The 23440-nt window shown below is 54.3% G+C and overlaps 1 protein-coding gene across 1 annotated transcript in view; it reads right to left on the bottom strand.

Moving 5' to 3' along the window:
• Nucleotides 1-23440, bottom strand: part of SHANK3 (SH3 and multiple ankyrin repeat domains 3) — a 288859-nt gene that overhangs the window by 15200 nt on the left and 250219 nt on the right. Inside the window, exons 18-20 of the mRNA XM_034063065.1 lie at nucleotides 20133-20260; nucleotides 19255-19360; nucleotides 7893-10218 (exon numbers count right to left, since the gene is read on the bottom strand). Of these exons, the coding sequence (XP_033918956.1) occupies nucleotides 7893-10218; nucleotides 19255-19360; nucleotides 20133-20260 (2560 nt within the window). The remainder of the gene's footprint in view (nucleotides 1-7892; nucleotides 10219-19254; nucleotides 19361-20132; nucleotides 20261-23440) is intronic.

The following is a 23440-nucleotide window of genomic DNA, read 5'->3' on the forward strand; positions in this document are numbered from 1 at the left end:
GTTAACCCTAACCCTAACCCTAACCCTCCCCATGGGGCTGAGCTGTGGCAAGGGGGCCCTGTCCCGCCCAGCCCTTGCCGATGTCCCTGCGGTGCAGCCACATCAGGGGCGCACTGGGTCATGGGTACCGATCCCATGGAAGCCCAAGGGAATTTCCTCAGTGGTCACCTACGAGAGCAGCACACGACACCACAGCACAGGGGACACAGACATGCTACGGGGGCACAAAGGGCAGGAGGGGACACTCACATGCCAGGCAAGCGCCGCTGCCTGTTCCCGGCTGGGCGGGAGAGCAGGGAGCAGGGTCAGGCCAGGCACAGGGAGCCAACGTGTTTGCTATGGGATGGGAACATGCTCACTTACACAACTCGCCCACCCTCCGGAGGCCAGAGGCGGTTCTAGACAGAGCAGCACGGACATGCAGATGGAGAGCAGGAAGAGAGGCAATGAGAGAGAATGTTAGCTCTGGTCCGGGCAGCAACGAGACAGAAGACTGAACGGAATTCATCGCACGGCCCGAGGCAGCAGCATCGGAGCCCGGCCAATGCTGCACAGCAGTGCCCCACGCAAGAGGGGACAGGAGCACCGCGCAGAATGGCTTCACCACCATGGGGGCCCAAGGGGCAGTGAGGGGACCCAGGGAATGGCCAACACGGGGCTTCGGGGCCACTGAAGGTCGCGGATGTTCCACACTGGTGAAGGTTGCATCCATGTGTTTACTACAGGCAATGGGACATTCATCACTGCATGAATTCGGCAGCCAAAGCCTGAAGGATTTGACAGTGCTCTTTGGAACAGCTGGGAGGAAGAGGAAGGGAAGGGACAGGACAGAGGATGGGGAAGGGCAGGAGAGGGAGGGCAAGGAAACAACATAAGCATGAGAAAAAATGCCCCACAGCAAGAACAAGAGCGGCAAAACCAGTTCAACATCTCTGACTTCACCCAGCAGCGGTATTGAGAGGTCTGCTTTTGTGATAGTGAGTAACGACTACAGCTAAAGGGCAACGGGACAGGATTAGTGCCTTGCAGGAGAGCTCATGTTTTCCATAGGGGATAATCACAGTCCCTCTGATGCAGAGCTCTGCTTGAGCCCCTTGCTAAGGTCTGTGCCAGGGCAGTATCTGCTCGCCACTCTCACAGGGAAGAGCTTCATCCTGAGATCTCGTCTCAGTCTTTCCTCTGTCAATTTAAAACCATTCCCCTTGCCCTGTCCCTACAGGCCCTTGTAAAGAAGTTCTTCCCTGTGAGGGTGCTGAGGCGCTGGCACAGGGTGCCCAGAGAAGCTGTGGCTGCCCCATCCCTGGCAATGCTCAAGGCCAGGTTGGACACAGGGGCTTGGAGCAGCTGCTCCAGTGGAAGGTGTCCTTGCCCATGGCAGGGGGTTGGGATTGGATGGGCTTTAAGGTCCCTTCAACCCAACCAGTCTGTGGCTCTATGGAATACCCAGGACTGTGCAGGGCAGTAGTGCTGCCCCAGGCAGGCTTTGCTTGGCCAAACATGCACGTGGAAGGCACTACTGGGGAGCTGCTGCGGGTCACTAATGGCAGGTCCAATGAAGGCTGCGCTGATGCTGCTGCAGGATCCAGCCGAGGCTGTGCAGCTCATGCTGGGGGCACTGGGCAATCCCCATGCCAAGGGACGCATGGTTATCCCCTGCGGAAGGGCACCTCCATGGACAGTGTCCTGGCTGTCATGGTGACCACCCTGCTGTGCTGCAGGAGTGATGTAGAAGAGCAAGAGGTCTTCTCAACATGCTTTGAATGCTCTCCCTCTCATGCTTCCCCACACAAGAGGGTCTCAACCTCCAGCTATGGTTTTCCTTGGTCAGTTTTGCAGCCATCCTGCCTGTGCTCCCTTGTGGAGTAGGGACAATTGGAAACAATCCCGGGTGTCAGTAAATGTTTACAACAGTGAGGTTCCAGCAGGGTCAGGTCATTAGGGACCTAAGGGCTGCTTATTCCTTAACCCAATGTTACATCTCTTGCTGCAGCAAACCTGTTTTGTCCTGCTCTTCTTTGTAAGAAAAGGATTTAATTTAGGTCTACTATCCATGGGAGACTTCCATGCTCCCTGTATTGCTCCTGGGACTCTCCAAGCCAATCTCTTCCCAAGCTCTCACTGGAAAGTGTGCCCAGTAGTGGCAGACTGCCCACAGAACGGCTCCACAGCAGCATGCAGGCTCCTTCCACACAGTGCTTTGCCTCTTCCTTATTGACAAAAAAGATTAAATTTGAATGGGTCCCTTTCTACTTCTCCATACAAGAGGAAAAGCCTTTTTTATGTGACTTCTAGTCTGCTACAGCCCTGAAAGGAACAGCCCCACAGCTCTTGGGCAATATAGAACTTCACGGTGGGGCCTCCCCAGAATTAGACCCAGCAATGAGTGAACCCTTCAGGCATTAACTCTTCCCTCTTTCGTGCCACTTTGGTGATGGCTCAGTCTTGGTGGGACCCAGAGCTGTTCTCACAGGTCTGCCCAGCCCCTCACTGCTCTGCCCAAGTCTCGCTGCACAAGCATGAGGCAGTTACGGTTTGCTCTTCTACTCACTGAGAGGGATGAGTGGGTGAGCTGTGATTAGTAGATGTTAGTGACTGGATGAGGTGAAGCCAGCTGTGCTTGCCGTGACATGGATACATGCTGAGCCTTGCCCACAATGCCCCTGTCTCCTTGTAGGCAATGCACATCAATATCAAAAGCTGGTCCTCCCTGGCCACCCCTGGCTGGGAGCTTGGAGCTGGTTTCAGATTGGTGTCACCTCGGACAGAGGAAGCCTCTTCCTCTGGGAGCTGTTCTCTCAACCATGAGATTTTCACAGCCGTCCTCTGGAGCTCTCTACTTTCCAAATACCTGACCACCACCACCACCATACCTCAACCCAGCCTGTGCTTCCCTTCCCCTTCCTCGTGGGAAACTCCTGGACTGGGCTCAGGAATGCCCCATCCTCAGCCTGACATCCTACGGTGAATGCCATGGCAATCGTTAGACAAATGCATCCCCCAGCATGGCACACTGCACCAGCAGAATGTGTGGGCACCCCCCGGGCCACCCCCCACTGCAGTATCTGGTGGCCCTACTGCAGTGCTGGTGGTCCCACTGCAGTGCTGGTGGTCCCACTGCAGTGCACCTCCATGAGCAGAAGCCTCCTCCCACGGGATGGAAAGGGATCCATGGAGTGAAGGAAGCATTTTTAGTTCCCTACAGAGATTCATTAAAGCATCTTCAGGTCCGGATGCCGCAGGAGTGTGGGCTGGAGACCTGCCAAGGCTCCATCACGGCACTGCGTGTTTGCCTCCCTCCTTGGTGGCTGCAGTGATGCATGCTGAAAGCAGGGGTGCTGGAGGAGCTTGGGGCTCGCAGGGCAGTGGGACCCAGAGCCATTGCGGTGTCAGCAGCAACAGTTCAGACAGGGCTGCAGGGATGTCCTGCTTCGTGTCACCAAAGGACGGGGCTGTTGCCTGCCAAGTGCTTCCCAAGACTGGGACTGTTGCCTAGGACTGCTGCTTGGCTGGGAGGCCACCTCCTCTTCACACCTCAGTGCAGTGCAAATAACTACCCATAAGCCCCAAACTCCCTGTAGGGAAGGTACCAAGATGCCAATCTCATCAGCTCTCCGTGGACAATCCCCTTGACTGTGGAAAGAAATCTCAGCTCTGCTTTGTGCAGGGGTTTAAGACACCGTGAAGTGACCAAAAGCCTACAAGGAAACAGGGGGTTGTATGTGCAGTGGCTGAAAGCTTGCACCAGAAATGTTACACCATTTAACTGAAACAGAATTAATTGATGAGTTTATATAGAAAGAGGAAGCTTTACCCTAGGAGCTAAAAGCCTAAAGGGCTTATTTTTCTTCTCTCTCTCTTTCAGATCTGTAGAAATACAAAGCAGTGGTGGGTTTCCAAAACAGCACCTTGAAAACTCAGTTTTGTATCTAGAGTTCTGCTTCACATGATACATTTGGCATGTTCGGCTGTTGCTTAAAGATAAACAAGCAAAGAAACAAACAAACACCCTCTGCAAAGCTCTCTCTAACCCAGGCTCTTGGCTACATTAGCTGGAGCCCCAAACTGGATCTGTGTTGACACTTCAGATGCTTCTGGCTTGAGTCAAAGTGAGCTCATCATGTTCAGCTCAACACAAGCTTGTGTTCACCTCCGAGGGCTGCCCAGTGCATGGCCCCGGCCCCGTCAGCAAGGTGGGAGCTGAGGTCTGAGTGTGACTATGCACAGTGAGGAATGACACAAGCCTGATGCGCATGGATGGCCATGGCTGGTCACAGGACAAGGGGACACTCAACGAGAACCAGCTCAACACACACGGAACGCGTGAGTCACTCCAGGATCTGGCTCTGGTGCCATCACAGCTCTTGGGCTGGCACCGGGCTGGCTGTGACCCGGGTCGCTGGTCAGACACGCACACCTCTGTTCCACAGTGTCAGCTTTATTGTGGTGATAGATGTGACACAACGAGGCCACCGCAGTGCTGGCAGCAGGTCTGAGCTGCGGGGTCCTTGCTCAGTGCAGCCACTGCTCTGGGCATCTGCTGCTGCAGGAGCTGTGTCCGGGGCTGGCCGCGAGCTTCAGATCAGGACACACCAAGATGCCCGGTGCTCAGCTCAGCCAGGGCACCGGATCTTCAAGGATCCTGTTAAACATGGAGAGCTGCTGCTGGCTTCGCGTCAGCCTTCAGAGACACACTAAGAGAGCAAAGTTCCTGTGTCCCCAGTTCATTGCTTATTCCCATAGGACAGGAAGAATGGAGGCTGTCCATCTGCTCTGCTGTCACCCGTGCAGGAAGCTGCACCTCAGCAAGCAGCCACATGCTACTGGGGGAGCAGAGCCCTCCTCTGAGTGCACATGGGCCCATCAGAGCTTCCCTTGCCATGTTTAGCCCCAGCCACTCACACGGCACCCAGAGGCAGAATAAATCTTGTCTCTAATAATTGCCTTAGCTCTGTCCTTAAGTTCTGTTTCTCAGTATCTCCTGGCCTCTTTCACAGTCACTCTTGTCAAACGTCCTCCTGTGGAAGACTGTCTTGGAAGGAGACAGAGACAGTCATAGTTACAGAAGAAGCAGTTTGTGTCTCCTGCTCCAGGGGTCCCCACCCAGGACCCTCACATGCCTCTGCAGGAGAGACATGCCAGGGCCTGCTCTACAGCCCCACATGCATGGAGAAGTCATCTACTATTGGATGCAACTACTGTGAATTCAGAAGTTAACGTGGTGAGGAAGAAACACCAGCAACAAACCCTGCGCCTGCTCCTCTGGCTGCTGCAGGGACCTGCAAGGGCACCTCACTGTCCCTCCAGCGCTTCAGGACACCTCTGGCTCTAGGAAAGAGCTTCAGTCTGGCTCCTGATCCCTTCTGGAGCTGAGCTAAATGTAAGAATGACAGAAAACACTGCAGCATCATGTGGGGGTCAGCACCGCCAGCCCCTGAGCAACGGATGCCCATGGGCACATCCCTCCCTGCTCCGCAGCAGTGTGGGGTCTGTGTAAGAGGCTGTCTGTAGGGCTGTTGTGGGAGGCTGGGGTAATCCTGGTGCTCTCTGGACAGGCGCAGGGACAGAACAGTGTGTTCTGAAATGGGTCACTGAAGCTTATCTAACCACTCCTTACATTATTTTCTGAATTCCAGCAATTCCATACAAGCACTTTCACAATGACGGTGGGTGGCTGACATCACCGGATACTCTATTTACAGCTGACTTCCTGGGAAATATTTCAAGTCTTTGACATCAACTGGGAGCATAAAGATTTCAGAGATGGAATGACTCTCGAACAAGGGAACAGGAATGTCTGCAGGACAGTGGGAAGGGCCACTGGGTGGCAGCAGGTGAGGAGGAGGCTGGGGCAGGGCAGGGGTCTCTGGGGAGAGCAAACGCAACAACACCATGTCAGGGAGCAGGAGCTTGGGCAGAGTCTGCTCCAGGGATCCAGGGCAAGGGAAGGACACGGCCTGTGGGAAGTGCAGGAATTGAAGGGAGCAGCAAGGAAGGGCAGGAGCGGGTTAGAAAGAGGCAGAGGATGGAGGAGGGTGTCTCCTAGGGATGGAGCATACCTGCACATCTCTGCATGGGGCACAGGGTAATGTGGAGGCCAGGGCAGGAGCAAGGAAGGCTGCGGGGCTGTGGCCCAACACCACGTGGGCTGTGGGACACCAAACGGGCTGAAGGCAGTAGCTCCTCCACCAGCCAGGCCCAGAACTGGCATTGTAAAGGGCTGTTGCCTGGCGTGGGGAAGCTCTTTGAGATGCTGTCACCAATTGCCATGAAAAGCTGGCAATGTCCAAGTTCTCCGGGTGACTGAATATGTGCACACTCAGCACGTTTTAGGAGGGGGGCTGGCATGCTGGATCTCAAAAGGGCCCCCAAATGCTGCTAAACTACATGCACCCATGTGGTTCCCCACTGAGCAGTGCAGGGAGGGACCTCATGTAAGACACCAGCTGCAGGGAATGGCCTTAACCTGCCTCATGGGGCTGAGTCCTGAGAGATAAACTGTGTAGGAGAGCAAGATACATGGTTCTTGTTCCACACTGGTGATAACCACAGGTTTGGTACCTGCTGAGAGGTGGACCACTGGTGAAGCCAGGCTGGCACTGCCAACACTGGCATGGAGATGTGAGCTGCTAAAGGCTGGAGCTACAGGGATGCTCCCTTGGGGATGTCACTATGGACACTCTGTCCCCCATGCTACAGCATGAAACGTCAGCTAGCACCACGTGGACTTGGAACTTGTCATGGTGATGGGTTCCCAAAGGAAGGGCTCGCTTGAGCTCAGGGCTCCCTGCCCCACCTCACTGTGACACCAGTGGGACCTGCTTACCGCAGCCACGCTGCTGTGCAAGGCTGGAGATTCTGGGTCACTGCCTGCTGGGACTAAGCTGCAAAGCCCTGTGAGGGTTTGCTCTCAAATCTCAGGCTCTAATATAGTCTTTTTGGTTTAGTTTGAGGCGTGAGTCAGGGTGAGGGCATGGGACAAAGCAGGGACCAAGGCAGTGGGGACAACAGGGCAGTGTGAGGGGCATGGTGAGGTCCAAGCTGCTCAGGGAGTGTGATGGCCACAGCTCTGAGAGGCAACCTCAGTTCTGTGGGATGAGGGAATCCAGGCAGGGCTTTGTAAGAGAAGGAGTTTCCTGCATGTCCTGTGGTCCTTTTGCTGTGACCCTCCAGATCTCCTGGGCTGTCTGGGCTCCATGCAGGAGAACAGGGAGTGAGAGGATCTACCACACTTGGTGCTGTGCAGACACCTCTGAGCCAGCAGCTGTCCCAGTGGCCACCAGCCTGGAGCCATGTGTGACCCACTGCTGAGTCCTGCAACCTGCAGGTAACCCCCCACCAGAACACCTCACTGTGGTCACCAGAGCCGGCTTGTGCCAGAATACAGGGCAAAGGAGGGCAGGTGCTATGGAGTGCAGCCTAAGGGCTGTCACAGACCACCCTCATGATGCTCCCACTGAGCAGAGACTGACCAGAGCTCTAAGGCACAGCCTGACAACATCTGGAGACCCTCTGGAATGAAAAAGCACTGGAGAACCACACATTGTTATCAGCTGGTCAGGAGCAAACATGTGGAAGTGAAACCCACAAGTAAATACAGCAGCTAAACAGCAGCATCAAGACAAGGGACATGACACAACAGGAAGGCAATTCAAAGGGGAAAAGCAACAGCGTGAGCTCGCTAACATGTGCGGTGCATAGAGAGGAGCCATGAACAAGTGACACCAACTTCTGAGAGGCATGTCCCAGCATTGCCTCTCCCCTCACATCTCTGAAATGCCCTCCAAGACCAGCCTGGGTTACTCGGCACAGTTAAGCTCTGCTTACACACCTCCCTGTCCCCAGGAGCCTAAACCCCGCACCCGCCCGCTCCTGGCCAGTGACCAGTGTCTTACCGTGCTGCGACCACCGGTGACTTCTTCCCGGGATCTAACGTGGACCCGGCTGGTTCCTCCCCCAGTGATCGTGTATCCTTGTTCAGTTGCTGTAGTCGGGAACTTAGCTCACTGATCACAGTTGGCTTGTCATCATCAGCCCCATGGATTGGCCTGCTCTCCATGGGGTCCCCCCATAGCTTGGACCTTCTCTGAAAGAGGTAGCGTGGCCGGCCAATGCTGGCTGATGCCAGAGTGGCCGCATGTTGCTGGGAGATGAGCTCGCTGTCCGAAGACTGCTTCAAAAGTGGGTCCCTGAAAGTAACTGGCCCCTTGCTGAGCTGGGACTTGAGTTTTGGCTTTGGAGGCACTGGTGGCTTCTCGAGTATAAAAGTTTGTCCATCCGCAAAGGAAGTGTATGTGTCAGTAGGCTCCCCGCTCTCTGAGGACAATGTAGACATGCTGGAGACCGTAGAGATGGTGCTTGTGGTCTCCAGATGATGGTCACTTGAACTTCTGGTGTCCACCTCTTCCACTCCCGAGTCTGCAGCAGACTCTGGGGCTACGGGGGCATCAGAGGGCTTCCCTGAGGGTGTTCCGCCAGTGGTAGAAGGTGCTACTGCTGCCGCTGGTATGGATGGCGTGCTGGGCGTAGCCAGGTGGCTGACTGGTGTTCCAGGGGTGGTGACCAGTACCCCATTCGCAAACTCATCTGGTGGAGGTACCAGCCCTATCTTGGCCAGCTCCTCCCTGGTCTCTTCGTCGCTTGAAGACAGCTGAGCTGGTGGGAGGGTGACCGTGTAGGGCTCCACTTCTTCCTCCGAACTCCCTTGTCCCAATGTCTTGTCAGAGGCTGGACTCACCGGAGGCTTTCCCATGGGGCTGGGCTGCGTCTCTGCTTTGGGGGCTTCTGCTGGCTCTGTGCATGCTTCAGCGACAGCTGGTGTCTCCTCTTTTATCTCAAGTCCTATCTCATCTTGGCCATTACTTGTGGCATGAACCATGATGAGGCCAGCGGTCTTCTGCTGTGATGTATCCACTATGCTGATAATCATGGACTTCTTGTCTTCTAGTTTCTTCTCCTCCTTCCCTGGGGTTTCTGCTCGGGCCTCCGTTTCTTTCCGCAGCGTGGATGGAGTCCCCCATGGGCTCTTTGCAGGGGCCAAAGTCCCAGAGTCTGCTCCGATCATCCCTTTGCCTCCAGGAGAGTACGCAGGGGACATCAAGCTCTCCAACTCCCCCCGCTCTGGTTCTTTGGTTTGGATGTCCACAAAGAGGGGTGCTGCTCGGTCTGAGTCTGGGCTGTGGATTGGGGTGGGCGACCGGGATGAGACTTGAGTTGAGAGGGCCCGTTCCCTTGCGGCCAGCGCAAGCGCCAGAGGCGAGTTTGGATCCAAGGGCTTTCCTGTGAGGGGGTGGATGAACGTTGAGGATGAGCTGCTGATCAATGGCTTTAAAGCTGAGACAGGGGAAGGCAGTAGAACATCTCGGCTTCCTAACAACCGCTCATCAATAGACCTGGACTGCTGCAAGGACGGCATGTCACTGCTGGGGGAGCTGCCCTCGATAGCTCCAACCGAGAGGAAGACTGTGGATTTCCGCCTCTCATCCAGACGACGGTCTCTGTCCTTCATGACTCCAGCAATGGCAGTGGCGAAGGGGATGCCTGTGGCTTCAACTTGAGCAATGCCGGCATGGTGCTGATATTCAACACCACTCAGGCGATGGCTCCTGCGGGTGGGAGAGGGCTCCCTTGAGAAACCTCCAGTGATGGCCAGTGCTGCTCTCTCCTGTGCATCCTCCACTTGTAACTGCTTAACCAGAGGGCTCTTCTTCCTCTGTGGCTTGGTGGGAGCGAAAAGGCTGACGTTGAACTGACCCATGTTGGCATAAGGGTTGTCAATCACTCTTCCTTTCCTCTTCAGCTTCTCCGGAGGAGTGGCAGACGGGCCAGGGCGGGGGATCTCTGTTGGCTCCACGGGAAGATGAGAGGAATCCTGTAGGATTATCATGGATCGGGCCCTCTTTTGCCTTTCAGGGTAAGGAATAGAAGTCCTTGCCTGATCATACATCTCAGCTGCGCTAAGGACTTGAGGGAGTCCATGGAGTTTGGCCTCCAGGCTTGGCTTAAAGCTTGATCTTATGGTATCATAAGCTCTTCCTGGGGGTGGAGGTGGTGAGAAGGATGGAGGGGGGCCTGTGTCAAAGTAATATGGAGAAGGAGGTGGAGGTGGGGCTGTTTGAGGTGGTGGTGGAATCCCATGTCCTTCCCTAACAGTGTCTTGCATCGATGTGCTCCGGGGAAACTTCCCATCTAGCAAAGAAGCAGCAAGTTTCTCGTCTTCACCTGGAAAACAGGAACAGTGAAGTCAGACAGGATGTCTCCAGACAGAGCAGGTTGTGTCAGTCACCATAAAAGGGATGTGACATCCCTTTCTCTCCCCCATTTATAAACCCCTTCATGCTAAGGTGACTTCTCACTTCATCCTTCATTTGCCTGGTGCATGTGGTTGCATCCTGGCCCTTTGCTCATATTCACTTGGCACAGAGGGCAGCCACACTCTTACAATGCCTTATACTGGTTTAGATCCATCAGCCAGTTGTGCCCAACATTCTCCAGGCAGGCTGCACGCTCTCAGACCAACCCAACAGAGACAGAATTGGACACTTGCTCCATCAAACCTCCCGACACCTAACTGCCAATGCTTGAGACAGCCGAGTGCAAGCAGGTTGTGCAGCTTGCGGCCAATGGTGCCACGTCCCCGCTCCCATTCTCGTGTCACACATCCCCCTTCTTCACAATGAGTTACACACGATTCTATGTGCGAGACTGAATTCTGAAGCAGGGTCTACCAGAAACTTAAGTTATGTATTTCAAGAACTGGAAGTACTCAAGGAAGCCAGATTCTGTCAATCTTACTAATAATTTACTACCTGGGTGCACCATGAGAGCTTTTTCAGGTATCATAGAATCCCAGCCTGGTCTGGGCTGAAAGAGACCTTAGAGCTCCTCCAGCTCCAACCCCTGCCACGGGCAGGGACCCCTTCCACTGGAGCAGCTGCTCCAAGCCCCTGTGTCCAACCTGGCCTTGAGCACTGCCAGGGATGGGGCAGCCACAGCTTCTCTGGGCACCCTGTGCCAGCGCCTCAGCACCCTCACAGGGAACAGCTTCTGCCTCAGAGCTCAGCTCAGTCTCCCCTCTCTTGGGCAGGTTCAAGCCATTCCCCTTGGCCTGTCCCTACATCCCTTGTCCCAAGCCCCTCTCCAGCTTTCCTGCAGCCCCTTTAGGCACTGGAGCTGCTCTCAGCTCTCCCCAGAGCCTTCTCTTCTGCAGATACTTGTAATTATCTTGTCCATGTGCTTGTAAAAATTGGGTAAAGAGTATGAGGATTTTGCTAAGTAACAGGAGAAAAAAATCCATTACCACAGTAAGTATGGGGCAGGTATTTGCCTGGACACAAATGAATCGGCCCAGCTTTCTCCAGACCCTGCCCTCCACACCAGCTCCTGCTGTGCTCATCACTCACTTGCTCCAGCTCCTTCCTTTCAGTCTCAGCTCAGCTATTTTCAAGGTTTTTGCTCTTCAGAGAACGCTGGCGCTGGCTCAGGGCCATGTTTCAGCACAGCAGCATCATGACCACCCGCTTCTTTGGCTCTAGTGCTTTTTCTGTAACATTCCCAAGCACTTGAAGAGCTCTGGCAACTGTGCTCTGTCTTACGCGAGCAGTTTCACCCAATGCCTGCAGATGCAGAGTCTGCAGGGGATAAAAGGAATATTTTGGCCAGTGACCTTTACATCTTACCACATTGCTCAGACCATTGCTGTGCTCAAAGAGCATAAATGGGCTGTTTTTGCTGAGCACCATTTGGAGATTTTTAATGTCAAGGCAACATGATGAACTGGAGACATGAAACAAGTTCATAGAGACACTGGACAAAGTGTCGGAGGATGCACTTTTTGTGGGCTATTATGTGCACAGAAACCTCTGAACTGAAGTCAGTAGCTGCCTGAGTGAGTATTCTGGAGAAACATCATATCCTTGCTGTGTTTTCACTCTTCCCTGGGCATCTGCTTAAGAGCAGTGCTTACAACGGGATTCTGCACTAGGTGGAGCAGTGGCTGATTCAGATCAGACATTATCATGTTCCCAACAGCATGAAGATCCAAAAAAACACCCACATGCCTTCATGCTTATTTTTGCTTCTCGCACGGAAATGGGCAGGAGTTAAACCAAGATTTATGCAGTACTGAGCTCTGTTACCATGCCCAGCCTGTTCCAGAACATGGTCTAGTGCCACTGGAGCCTGTTGCAGGGATGTGCTGACCATCCTGCGGATTGGCACCACTGTGCTGCCTACAGGAAATGAAACCCAGAAAGCTGCTACACCTTCTTATAGTCCCTGATCTGCAAAGAGTGGCCTGGCCAACAGCTGCCAGACCAGAGGAGACACCAGCTACCAACAGACGCTGCTGCTCTGAGTTCTCAGCTGTTGACTGAGGAGTTGATGGATTGGTGGCCCCTGTTCTACCTTCTGTGTAAAGTTCTTATGAAGTGCCAAAGGTGAAGAACTGCCAGTGAAGGAAGGGGAAGGGGACAGAGAATCTGAATGTGCTAAAGATGTGGGTATTAGGTTTTGTTTTATTTTAGGTACCAACTTCTGCAAGCTCTGCTTTAGTTGTGCTATTCCCCACTTGCTATGTTCCTGTGCTGTGTTTCTCCTCATCTTTTTCCTAAACGAGGAGGGGAGCACTATGGAAAACAGGATCTGAAGCACTATCAGTGCCCAGCTGGAGACCTCAAAAGGACCCTGTCAGGAACGGGCCAGCAGGATCTCCATGAATTCCCACAAGGATAGACATAGAGTCCCACAGCTGAGGAGGAAGTTCCCTGTGCAGGAGGCTGTGGACTGGTGCCTGGTCAGCAGCTCTGGGGGTGGGAACCTGTGGGGCTGGTAGGCAGCGAGGGGGCAAGGCTGCCCCAGTGCCTCAGCATCAGAGCCAACAGTGCCCCAGCATCAGAGCCAACAGTGCCCAGGGCTGCCTGAACAGGAGCAAAGGCAACAGAACAAAGAGGTTACCCCTCTCCTGCCCTCCCATGACACCACACTACAATGCTGCATCCACTTCTTGGGCCCCCGACACAAGAAACACATCAACAAACTCAAGGGAGTTCAGTGGAGAGCTACCGAGACAGGCACAGCTTGGTCTGGAGAGGCTGAGGGAGCTCAGCTTGTCCAGCCTGCAGAAGGAACAGCTTTGGAGGGAACTTAGTACCAGCCTTCTGGTACCTATGGGAGCCTACAGAGAAGATAAAGCCAGGCTTTTCACAGTGGAGGACCAGAGGCCATGGTTGGGGGATAGGAAGCAACGGGCAAAACTGAGACAAGGGTTCTGACCAGTCAGAGGAGAAATATGGTGATGAGGACAGTCTCGCAGTGGAACAGGCTGCCCAGAGGGTGGGTAGGCTCCATCCACAGAGGTTTTCAAAACCAGAATGGATAAACCCCTGAGCGGCATGAACTGATGGCACAGCTGACCCTACTCTGAGATGGAGGTTGGACTAGAGACCTCCTCCTTCCATCCTGGGTTATCTTCTGATCCTATGACAGAAGAATGGAGGCTTCACTACAGTTTTGGTTCCCAAGCTGACCGTCTCTACAACCCCACTCCTTGGAGTGGCAGGAATAGTGTCTGTTCCCTGTGACAACTGTCTCCTGTTGCTCCTCCCTCAGGAGAGATCTCTGATGGGAGAGGGGGAGGAAAGCAAGTTCTTGGCAGTCTTTCTCCACTACCTGCAGCTCACCACTGACACAGCTCCTCTGCTCAACCCATCTGCATGCTTGCATCTGAGCCCTGCGTAAACAACTACACCCTTTACTCATGTGCTTCTCCTTCCCTCCATGCAGCTGAGACTGCCTCCATACTTCACTTCCCCACCTCCCTCCGGTACAGCAGATCAAAGGCACACCCAGTCCCATGTGCTGCCTGCAGCGGCCAGTGATAATCCCATGAGAAAGTGTACAGAGCACAAGGATGCAGAGGCTGTCAGCTCCCAGAGCTTACAGATCCAGAGCTGCCTGAGTTACATTGGTGCTTAACCCTTGGTAGATGTTCTTCTTCAGCCCCATGGCAGTGCTCTGGGAGCCGAGGCAGCTTTCTTGCACTCCCCATATCCTGAGCACTGAGCTCTGTGTTTCTCCAGCCCCGTGTGTTTCTCCATCACCTCCTCTTCAGTCTTCTGAAACTCCATCCACCAGTTCAATTCATAGAACCACAGAATCATGGAATGGTTTGTGTGGAAAGGATCTTAAAGCTCCTCCAGCTCCAACCCCTGCCACGGGCAGGGACCCCTTCCACTGGAGCAGTTGCTCCAAGCCCCTGTGTCCAACCTGGCCTTGAGCACTGCCAGGGATGGGGCAGCCACAGCTTCTCTGGGCACCCTGTGCCAGCGCCTCAGCACCCTCACAGGGAACAGCTTCTGCCTCAAACCTGATTTCATGCCCACCTGGCCTGTAAAGACCCTTCACAAGGCTTTCTTTGAATCCTGTTGCTGTGTTATTGTTGTCTTATCCAAATCTTTCACTGCTAGCTTCTACTGTGACAGTGAATCTTGTAGAATACAGTCTCCACAGAAAAGAAGCCTTCCCTCATGTTTAAATGTGATCACAAAGGCAAAATGAAACCTCTCCCTTGACAGAGAGAAGCATTTGTTCATAGTTAAGCATGAGACTAATCCCTGCTGAATTCTATTTACAGGATGCAGTTCTGCTTGGGGAGTCTGAAGTAGAACAAAGGCAACCAGTAATGCCTCAGGAGCCAGCCTGAAACCTGAGTTCTGGGTTAAGGACTGGATTTATGAGCTGTATTCAGTTCTTGCAGAGCAAGGCCTACAGCCTACAGAAATCCCCTTGGAAGCAGCGTCGAGGACAAGGGTCCTCCTAAAACTGATAGACTGCTAAAACTATTCCAGATTTTAACTTGAAATGGAGAGAATCTGTTTGACTCTACCTGAAATGCTGGTGGCTGGAAGCACAACTCTCTCCTGCCCATCTCCTCTCCTACTAACTGAAGCATTAACAGTGGGTTACCTGTTGTAAATACGTTCGCTTTTCACTTTTATCACTTGCCTGTTGCTAAAGTTGCATTGGGTGGTGGGCAGACCTGGCCCAGGGATGGGTGGTCTATAGAAGAGGGGTGGTGGAGGTGGGAATGATCTCTGAGAAAAGACAGAACGTGTCTGTCACGAACAGCATGACCCTTCATGTGCTGCCCAGGACCTCCCTCTGTGCCTGGTCCATCTTCATGTGCATAACTGGAAGATTAAACTTCCATGACAAATCATGGAATCAGAAACAACCATGTTGAAAAAGACCTTCAAGACCATCAAGTCCAACTGTTCCCAGTACTGCCAAGGCTGCCACTAAACTGTAGAATCATAGAATGGTTTGGGATAGGGAGGTCACAGCTTCTCTGGGCACCCTGTGCCAGCACCTCAGCACCCTCACAGGGAAGAACTTCTGTCTTACCTCTAACCTGAACTTCCCTTTTCAGTTTGAACCCATCACCCTTGTCCTATCACAACAGTCCCTGTAGAGTCCCTCTCCAGCATCCTGTCGCTCCATTCAGGCACTGGAAGCTGCTCTGAGGTCTTCAAGCAGCTTCTCTTCTCCAGGCTGAACAGCCCCAGTGTTCTCAGCCTGTCTGCATACGGGAGGTGCTCCAGCCCATGATCATCCTCCATGTCACTTAAGGGCCCTGTCTCCATGGGGTGTGAACACTTGCAGGGCCGGTGCCTGCAGCCCTGCCCTGGGCAGCCTGTTCCAATGCCTGAGCACCCTGTGGGGCAGGAATTGTTCCTCAGCTCCATCTAAACCTGCCCTGGTGCAGCTTGAGGCCGGTTCCTCTTGTCCCATCCCTTGTTCCTTGGGAGCAGAGCCCAGCCCCTCCTGGCTCCATCCTCCTGCAGGCACTTGGAGGAGCCATCAGGTCCCCCCTGAGCCTTCTCTTCTCCACCTGAACCCCACAGCTCCCTCAGCCCTTCCCCATCTCTTGTGCTCCAGGCCCTGCTCCAGCTCCATTGCCCTTCTCTGGCCCTGCCCCAATTAACAGACATGTTCCTTTGCTAACTGCCCTTGAGATTTTTTCTCTCAGTTCTTAAACAACATAAACTGTGTCTTCACAGTGGTGGAGTATATGCTTCCTACAAAGAGCAACGCAACATCACCAGGACCAAACTAGGGGTCAGTGCAGGAATAAAGAGCCTGAGCCAAAACAGAGCCTCTAGTGACCAGCAGGACCAGCAAAAAGCCCAGCCTCCCAGCACAAGGAGGAAACTGGTCTGCAATGAGAGCCATGGTCTGGGGCGCATGCCTGAAGCAGGCTGGCAATGCCTCATGGCAACCCCTCTGCAGCTCACAGCACGCTTGGTGCATTGTTCATCTCCAAGGAGAACACAAAAACTCTCCATAATGCTTCTGGGCCCGTTGCCATAACAGCCTCAATCCCTGTGAGAATGGAACTGTGCATGAATTTGGGCTGCCTGATGAGGTGGCTCTCTCCAGAGCACTCCCCACTGTTTCCAGCCTTGTTTTCTCTGTGCAGGGATGGCAGAGCAGCTCCCAAAGCCACCCCTGAGCTACAGCAGAAAGGTTCCAATGCTGTGGGCTCCACTCATGTCCAGAAGCAGAAAGGGCAAATCATGCCTGACAAATCTGGTGGCCTTCTGTGATGGGGGGTAAGTGAAGTGCAAGGCATCTGACACTATCCTTCATGACATCTTTGCCTCTAAGTTCGAGAGACATGGATTTGGTTGATGGCTGACTCAGTGAATGAGGATCTGGGTTGCACTTGGGTTGTGGTCAATGGCTTGATAACCAAGAGGCAACCAATGACAAGTGGCATTCCTCAGTCTTGTGCTGGCTGCTGTGGCACAAAGCTTAAACTGCAGCTAGAATGATCCTGAGAACTTGTTTAGAAGAGGTGAGAGCACTGGGATTCATCCAGGACTGGGGAAAGACAGTCCTGGACTAGGATCAGGGTGAGCAGCCAGCCCCTTGCTGCAAGCACTCCCCTGAGCTGGCAGAGCAGGAGCTTGGCATCCTCAGATGGTGGATGAACTTGGTGAACACCAAGCCAGCACTTGGTGAGGTGCATCTGCCACTAAAGGCAGTGCCCAGAGCCCGTCCTGGTGCTATCTGCTGTGGGGCCACAAACTACTATGTGTGCAGGACCACCCTCTGCAGCACCTGGAGATGTGCAGGGGAGCCTCAGCAGCAGCACAGCAGCTCTGCAGACTCCCAAGGGTTTGCATCTTCTGATGCTGGAGCAGATGACGTGGCGCTTATCTTGGCAGGCTGACAAAGATTTCCTTTGCTCTCAGCCTCCCCACTGCAATGCATTCCTGCACATTTTGTCACAGCAATCCTCCCATCCTGCTTTCTCTGCAGCATGGTGAGAGCTACCCATCTTTGTCTCCAGAAACTGTTAGATGCAAACATGGAAGCTTTTGATCTTTTATCACAAGGCCCTGGGAATCTAAACCAGCTGTGTGATATGCAAATACTTCACCAAAAACCCAAACCACCATGCAATCCCTGCTTATTTTTCTGCTAGTTTCTTACTTTTAGTAGTGATTTTTATCATGAAGTCAACTGACTGTGCAGTGTATGAGCCTGTCACTGTGGGTGTGAAATGACAGCTCAGGGAGGACGTCTAAAACAAGCCAATTGCAACCCCATTTCTGCCGTTTGGCTATTTTCGATTTTAGCTTATCTGGAATTCCACAGGAACGATCTGATCTCTTAAGAGGCACTGCTTCTGGTGTGCACTGGGCAGGCAAACTGGAACAAGAAGTTGCTGGCCTCTCCTCAACAGGAATTGCTCCCTTTGGGTGCAGACGCTCTCATGCTACTCTTGGACTGAGCACAGTGAAGAGCTACGTGTGATTTTAGTGGAGTGTGATTCATAGGAGAGGGCTGGAGCAGCTCTGCTCTGGAGCCAGGCTGAGAGAACTGGGCTGGGGCAGCCTGGACAAGAGAAGGGGAGACCTGAGAGCAGCTCCAGTGCCTAAAGGGGCTGCAGGAAACCTGGAGAGAGGCTTTGGACAATGGCCTGTAGGCAGATCTCCATGCATCTCATCACCTCTCTGAGCAGGCTCCAGTTCAGCTCTTGGGCATTACAGGAGCTTCTGCCTCTGGATTTCAGAGCAAGACAGCAGCTTTAGCAGCACAGTGTGTCAGTCCACAACAGGGCAGCCCTTGAACACCCAATCTTTTATGTTTTAAAGATTATCTCTTCCTATTTGTTTTCCAGATCAGTCATACACACATATGGTTCCCTATAGCTATCTATTACTCTCAGAGCAATCTTATGTGGGACTACAGGTACCAGCCACCCTCATATGAACAGGAGCATGAGGTACATATGCACTGCTCTGTACTTGAAAAAGTACATTTTGAATACTAACCCTTGCAGTTTCCAACCAGTTTTTACACTCTTGAGGGGATCATCCTGCTCTCATCTGTAGGTTGAAGCAGAATTTACTTTCTATTCACTTATTTTGTGTCTTAAACTCACAATCTGTTTTGGCATCACTATTACCATCCAGTGCTGCCTTAGGGGATCACTTGACACACAGCACAGCACTGTTCTCTCTGCCCTTTCCCTCCTGCTCCTCAGCCTCCATGTCAGTGACCATGCACTCTCCTGCACCTTCAGACCCTACCAACACCCGGATAAAACGCACAAAATCCAGACAGAAAAGGAGAACCTCCCACAGCCATTGTGCCACCAGCCCTTGCCCACTGCCTTGTCCTCCCATCTGCCTCCTCCAGCACATTCAGGTTTAGTTCCACCATAAACCTTTTGGGACACTGTCTAAAGATCCCAGCGCAGCCCATGGACTTCATGTAGTCTGCTCCAGGCCCTGCCCTGCTTTTCCTTATAAAACCCCTGTTGTTCCCTGCTCCTGTGTCAGCCTGTGACACTCATGGTCTGATGCTCAACCACCACATGTTCATCACCTCACACCCCTCTGACTGCTCCATGGACTGACAGACCTCCTGCAACCCTCATGTGCCAACACGGAGGTGGGACAGGTTCCCCTGCCCCAGCAGTGCCATGAAAGGAGTGAGAGGGACCCCGGGGGTTTTCCATCCATCCCCCTGCTCAGAGCACGATTCGAGTCAGAACCACAACAGGCTTCTCGAGGCACGGGTGACCCTCCAAGCAGAGATCACATGAAACATCCCCTTTTCAAAGCTCTTTAGCTACGAGTCAGTGGAGAGGGTTGAGCCACTCCTGCTGATTCCTGCACGGGCACAAAGGCTCTACAGGGATGTTCTGTTCTCTCGAGGAAGGGGTTTCCCCCCATCCTGCCTTACCTACAGATTTTGTCCGTGGAATTCCTTTGCGCAGTGACACGTGGGGCTTCTCAGCTCCCGCAAGGACCCCGGGGTGTGCAGCCATGCCCTGGCGTTCAAAGAGGGACTGCAAGAGAGAAAAGGCACATTTCCAGTCTCGATGGCAGCCGAAAGGACACGACACTTCACCTCAGACCACCCCATCCCTCAGGCAGTGGGTGAAGCTCTGCCACAGCCCTGGCATGGGCAGGCTTCAAAGGGACACGGATGGAGCCTTCTCCACCTCTACCTGCAGCTGATCAGAAGAGCTGCTCCATGCAGCACCTCCCAAACTCTGCTAGTGCCCTTTGAAGGGTTAATCCTCCCTCTCTGCCCCTGCCTACTCCCCTGCCTGCTCTCAGGCCCTTGTGTAGCTGCACAGTGCTGCTGACTCCAGCAGCAGTTTCCTCCCCGTGGGAAGGCTCCACTCAGGCCACTCTCTGCTCAGAAGCTGCCTGTCCCATTTTACCTCCCGCTCCAGAAGCTGCCTCCCACCACTTGCAGCACTTTCCCAATCCAGACAGGCTGGAGCTGGCAGCCCCACTCCTACTCCCTCCATGCTTCCCCTCTTGATTCCTCCTCATCTCCAGTTCTGCATCCAGAAAATCCCAGCCAAAGCTCTCCCGCTCAGCTTTCCACACTCCTTTCAGAGCAGCTCTTACGTCCTCCTCATGGCAATCCTGTGCTGGTGACCAAATGGCCAACAGCCCAGGTTCTGCTCCATGTCCCAGCCTCCCCACAGCCTCTCTCCTCCTGCTTTCCCCAAGGTCCCCATCCCAGCTCCGTGGTGCTGGTGGCACTCAGCACTGGTCATGGCACCTTGTGCCCCCATTCTCCCACCACAAGCCCTCCTCTCTCACACTGATTTCTGCTGGCGTGATGCGCCGGCTGGTTGGTCGCTGCTTCACAGTGGCTGCCCTGGAATCTGCTTCGACGATGTCTGCCCTCAGTGCTGGCTCGGCAGCTGCCAGAATCTCATCCAGCTTCTCTGCAAACCCAAACACACAAGACAAGGGGTTAGCAAGGGCCAGCGCACTGAGGCAGCTCCCCAGCCACAGCCCTGCCCTGCAGCGTGGCCAGGCTGGGAGTCACCTCCTGCAGGGAGAGTGGCTCCAAGGCCTGTTGGACACTGAGGATGCAGCCGGTTCTCCCCTCCCCAGCCTAATGAAGGAGCCACCCACCCGCCACGATGCACATCCAGGCTCAGTTTCAGGACCTGGAGCAGTGGCACTGTGCCATGCCATGCTATGTTGTGCAGCATTCCCACCCCGGCTGCACCCTGCCCGCCTGCCTGAGCTGTGGGGTCTGTGCCCGAGGGGAACATGCTCTGAGCAAGCCTCCATCCTTACATTAAACGAGCAGATTTTTGCCCAGATATGCTGTTGATATTCAGAATGAGCTCCCCATGTTGGGTGAGGGAGGTGTGGGCAAGGGGAACCCAGTGCCGCAGGGACCACAAGCAACACAGGAGTCCATGGGATGCCACAGGACTCAGTCAGACTCCAGCACAACCAGTATGACTCCAGTGTCAGCGTGGGACAAACTGGGATGTTTTTCTCCAAGTGAACTCATGCACCCGAATGGCCCTGGCAGGAGTAACCTGGCCCCTGTGCACCCCCATGTCCAAGGGTGCTCAGGCTGTGGGGCTGGTCCTCCAGCCATACACCACATCTCACCAGCCTGCAACCCTCACTCACCCAGCACCAGCCCCGGCTGCAGAAGGGTCTTCTGCCTGGGACTGTAAAGTATCCCCAGACTTAGGACATGCGGAAGGGCAACAAGCGGATGCTGGTCCCTGTCACCACTGACCCCCAGCTCCCTCCGATGGAGCCAGGCAAGGTCTGATGCAGCCAATCCAGGCTGTGGGGCTGGTGCTGTGGCTGCCCCGGCTTCTGGAGCTACCAGGATGGGCCCAGTTCAGTCTGTGGCCTCCATGTCATACATGTGTCAGCAGGCCCTGGAGCCTCATGATGCTGTACTGGAGCCAATGTGGCTGCCATGGCATTCGTCACAACTGGACCCCTCCACCTCCATGGCACAACCAATGCTCTGTCCCAGTAAACTGCCCAGGGAACCACAGAATCATGGAATGGTTTGGGTTGAAGGGACCTTAAAGCTCCTCCAGTTCCAGCCCCATGCTGTGGGCAGGGACACCTTTCACTAGACCATGGAGATGGGAGAACATGAGTAATGTTCTCTGCTCTGCCTGGGTTCAGGTTAAGGCATGTAACTTCTGCCTGTTGGACTTGGGACTAAGAACCATCATCACTGTGGTGAGGGCTTTGCTGGTCCTCAGGATATGGGTGCCCTGGGGTGCTGTGACCATTAGCCTGGGTTCCTCATACAGCACCCTGCTGGGGCCTGATGGGACTCATGAGCCACTGAGCAAACTAAAACTGAGCCCAAGTGCTTCGGAAGCCAAGCCTAGAGGGGTGAGCCCTGCGCGAACACTGATGCTGAGCTGTCTTTGCCAACAGGACTAGTCCTCTCTGAGGCCAGCACACTTGGGGGCAGGTACCCACCAAGGCCCTGAGGCTGAGGATCTGCACCTGCTCCAACAAACATCTTGGGCCAGTTCTGCTTTCCATCTCTCAATGCCATTAGAGCACAGGCAGACAAACCACCACTCACTACCTGCTGTGCCCTTGCAGGAGGTGAAAGAGCATGGAGGAGCAGACCCTGTCTGTCTGGGCTGCTGGGGTGGGAGATGAAGAAGTGCTGGAGACACCTTCAGGAGAGAACCCCCAGAAATGGGTGGTTCACATCCAGAGTGGCAAGAGCTCTCCACCATGCACCTGGAGATAGCCATCTTCAAAACCAGGACACCCATGATGACCTCCAGCTGATCATTCTGACTCATGGGACCTCTGCATTCCTCACCTCTGGGTACTGATGCATTTGCCCAGTACAGAGGTCTGGGGAGGTCCCTTCAGAGATCCAAGTCCCCTGCAGAAGGCCATGGAGCTGCTGTGAGGGCTGGAGCAGCTCTGGCTGAGAGAGCTGGGCTGGGGCAGCCTGGACAAGAGAAGGGGAGACCTGAGAGCAGCTCCAGTGCCTAAAGGGGCTGCAGGAAAGCTGGAGAGGGACTTGGGACAAGGGATGTAGGGACAGGCCAAGGGGAATGGCTTGAACCTGCCCAAGAGAGGGGAGACTGAGCTGAGCTCTGAGACAGAAGCTGTTCCCTGTGAGGGTGCTGAGGCGCTGGCACAGGGTGCCCAGAGAAGCTGTGGCTGCCCCATCCCTGGCAGTGCTCAAGGCCAGGTTGGACACAGGGGCTTGGAGCAGCTGCTCCAGTGGAAGGGGTCCCTGCCTGTGGCAGGGGTTGGAGCTGGAGGAGCTTTAAGGTCTCTCCCAACACAAACCACTCAATGGTTCCATGATTCTGTGCTGACAGGCTGCATGGTGGCAGGAGGAGAGGCAGTACTTGCACTGCTGGACCCAGCAAAGACCATGACTGCCATTTAATCAGACTGAGCTAGGAGCCTGACCTGGGGCTGAAGGAGGCCGTGCTTCATTCCCCACACAAGGGGCATCCCTGTGCAACCTATTTCCACCCCGGAGCAAACACAGAGCAAGCACACCACCAGAAGTCAGCCCTGGCTGGCAAATGGCCATTTCTGCCTGTGCCCTGGAGGATCCCAACACAATCAGGACAACCAGGGGATGTGGCTGGTGCCGGTGCCTTGGGTGCACCGTGTGTGCTGTGGCCTGGGTGGCTGAAGGGGAAGGGAGGACCCCCAGGAAGTGCAGTTTGGTTTCACTCACCCCCTTTTCTTCTCCGCATGGAGGCTTGGAATCAAGAAACAAAAGACAACATGAATGGCATGCACAGTTCCTGCTTTCATTCCCAGCTCCAGCCTTGGTGCCTGCCTGCTGTGCCTCTTCCTGCAAGCTCCCTGCCTCCCAGCATGCTGCAGGATGTGGCCCTGGCACAGGAACACATCCCAGCCTCGCTGGGGCTCTGGGATGAAGGCAGAGGAGCAGCACCTTGAGCATCCTCCTTGTACTCCTCGGGGGGAAGTCAAGTGCTCATCCAGGCCCCATGGGCAGGGACTGGCACCAAGTCTCCACCAGCCCCACCACAGGCACAAGCTCTCCTCCTCTTCCTCAGATGGGGAAAGCTGAGGGGAGGTGCCATGTCAGAAGGAAGTACGACCAGGAGGAGGTC

The sequence above is a fragment of the Melopsittacus undulatus genome, chromosome 5 (genome assembly GCF_012275295.1).
Source record: "Melopsittacus undulatus isolate bMelUnd1 chromosome 5, bMelUnd1.mat.Z, whole genome shotgun sequence".
Lineage (NCBI taxonomy): Eukaryota > Metazoa > Chordata > Aves > Psittaciformes > Psittaculidae > Melopsittacus > Melopsittacus undulatus.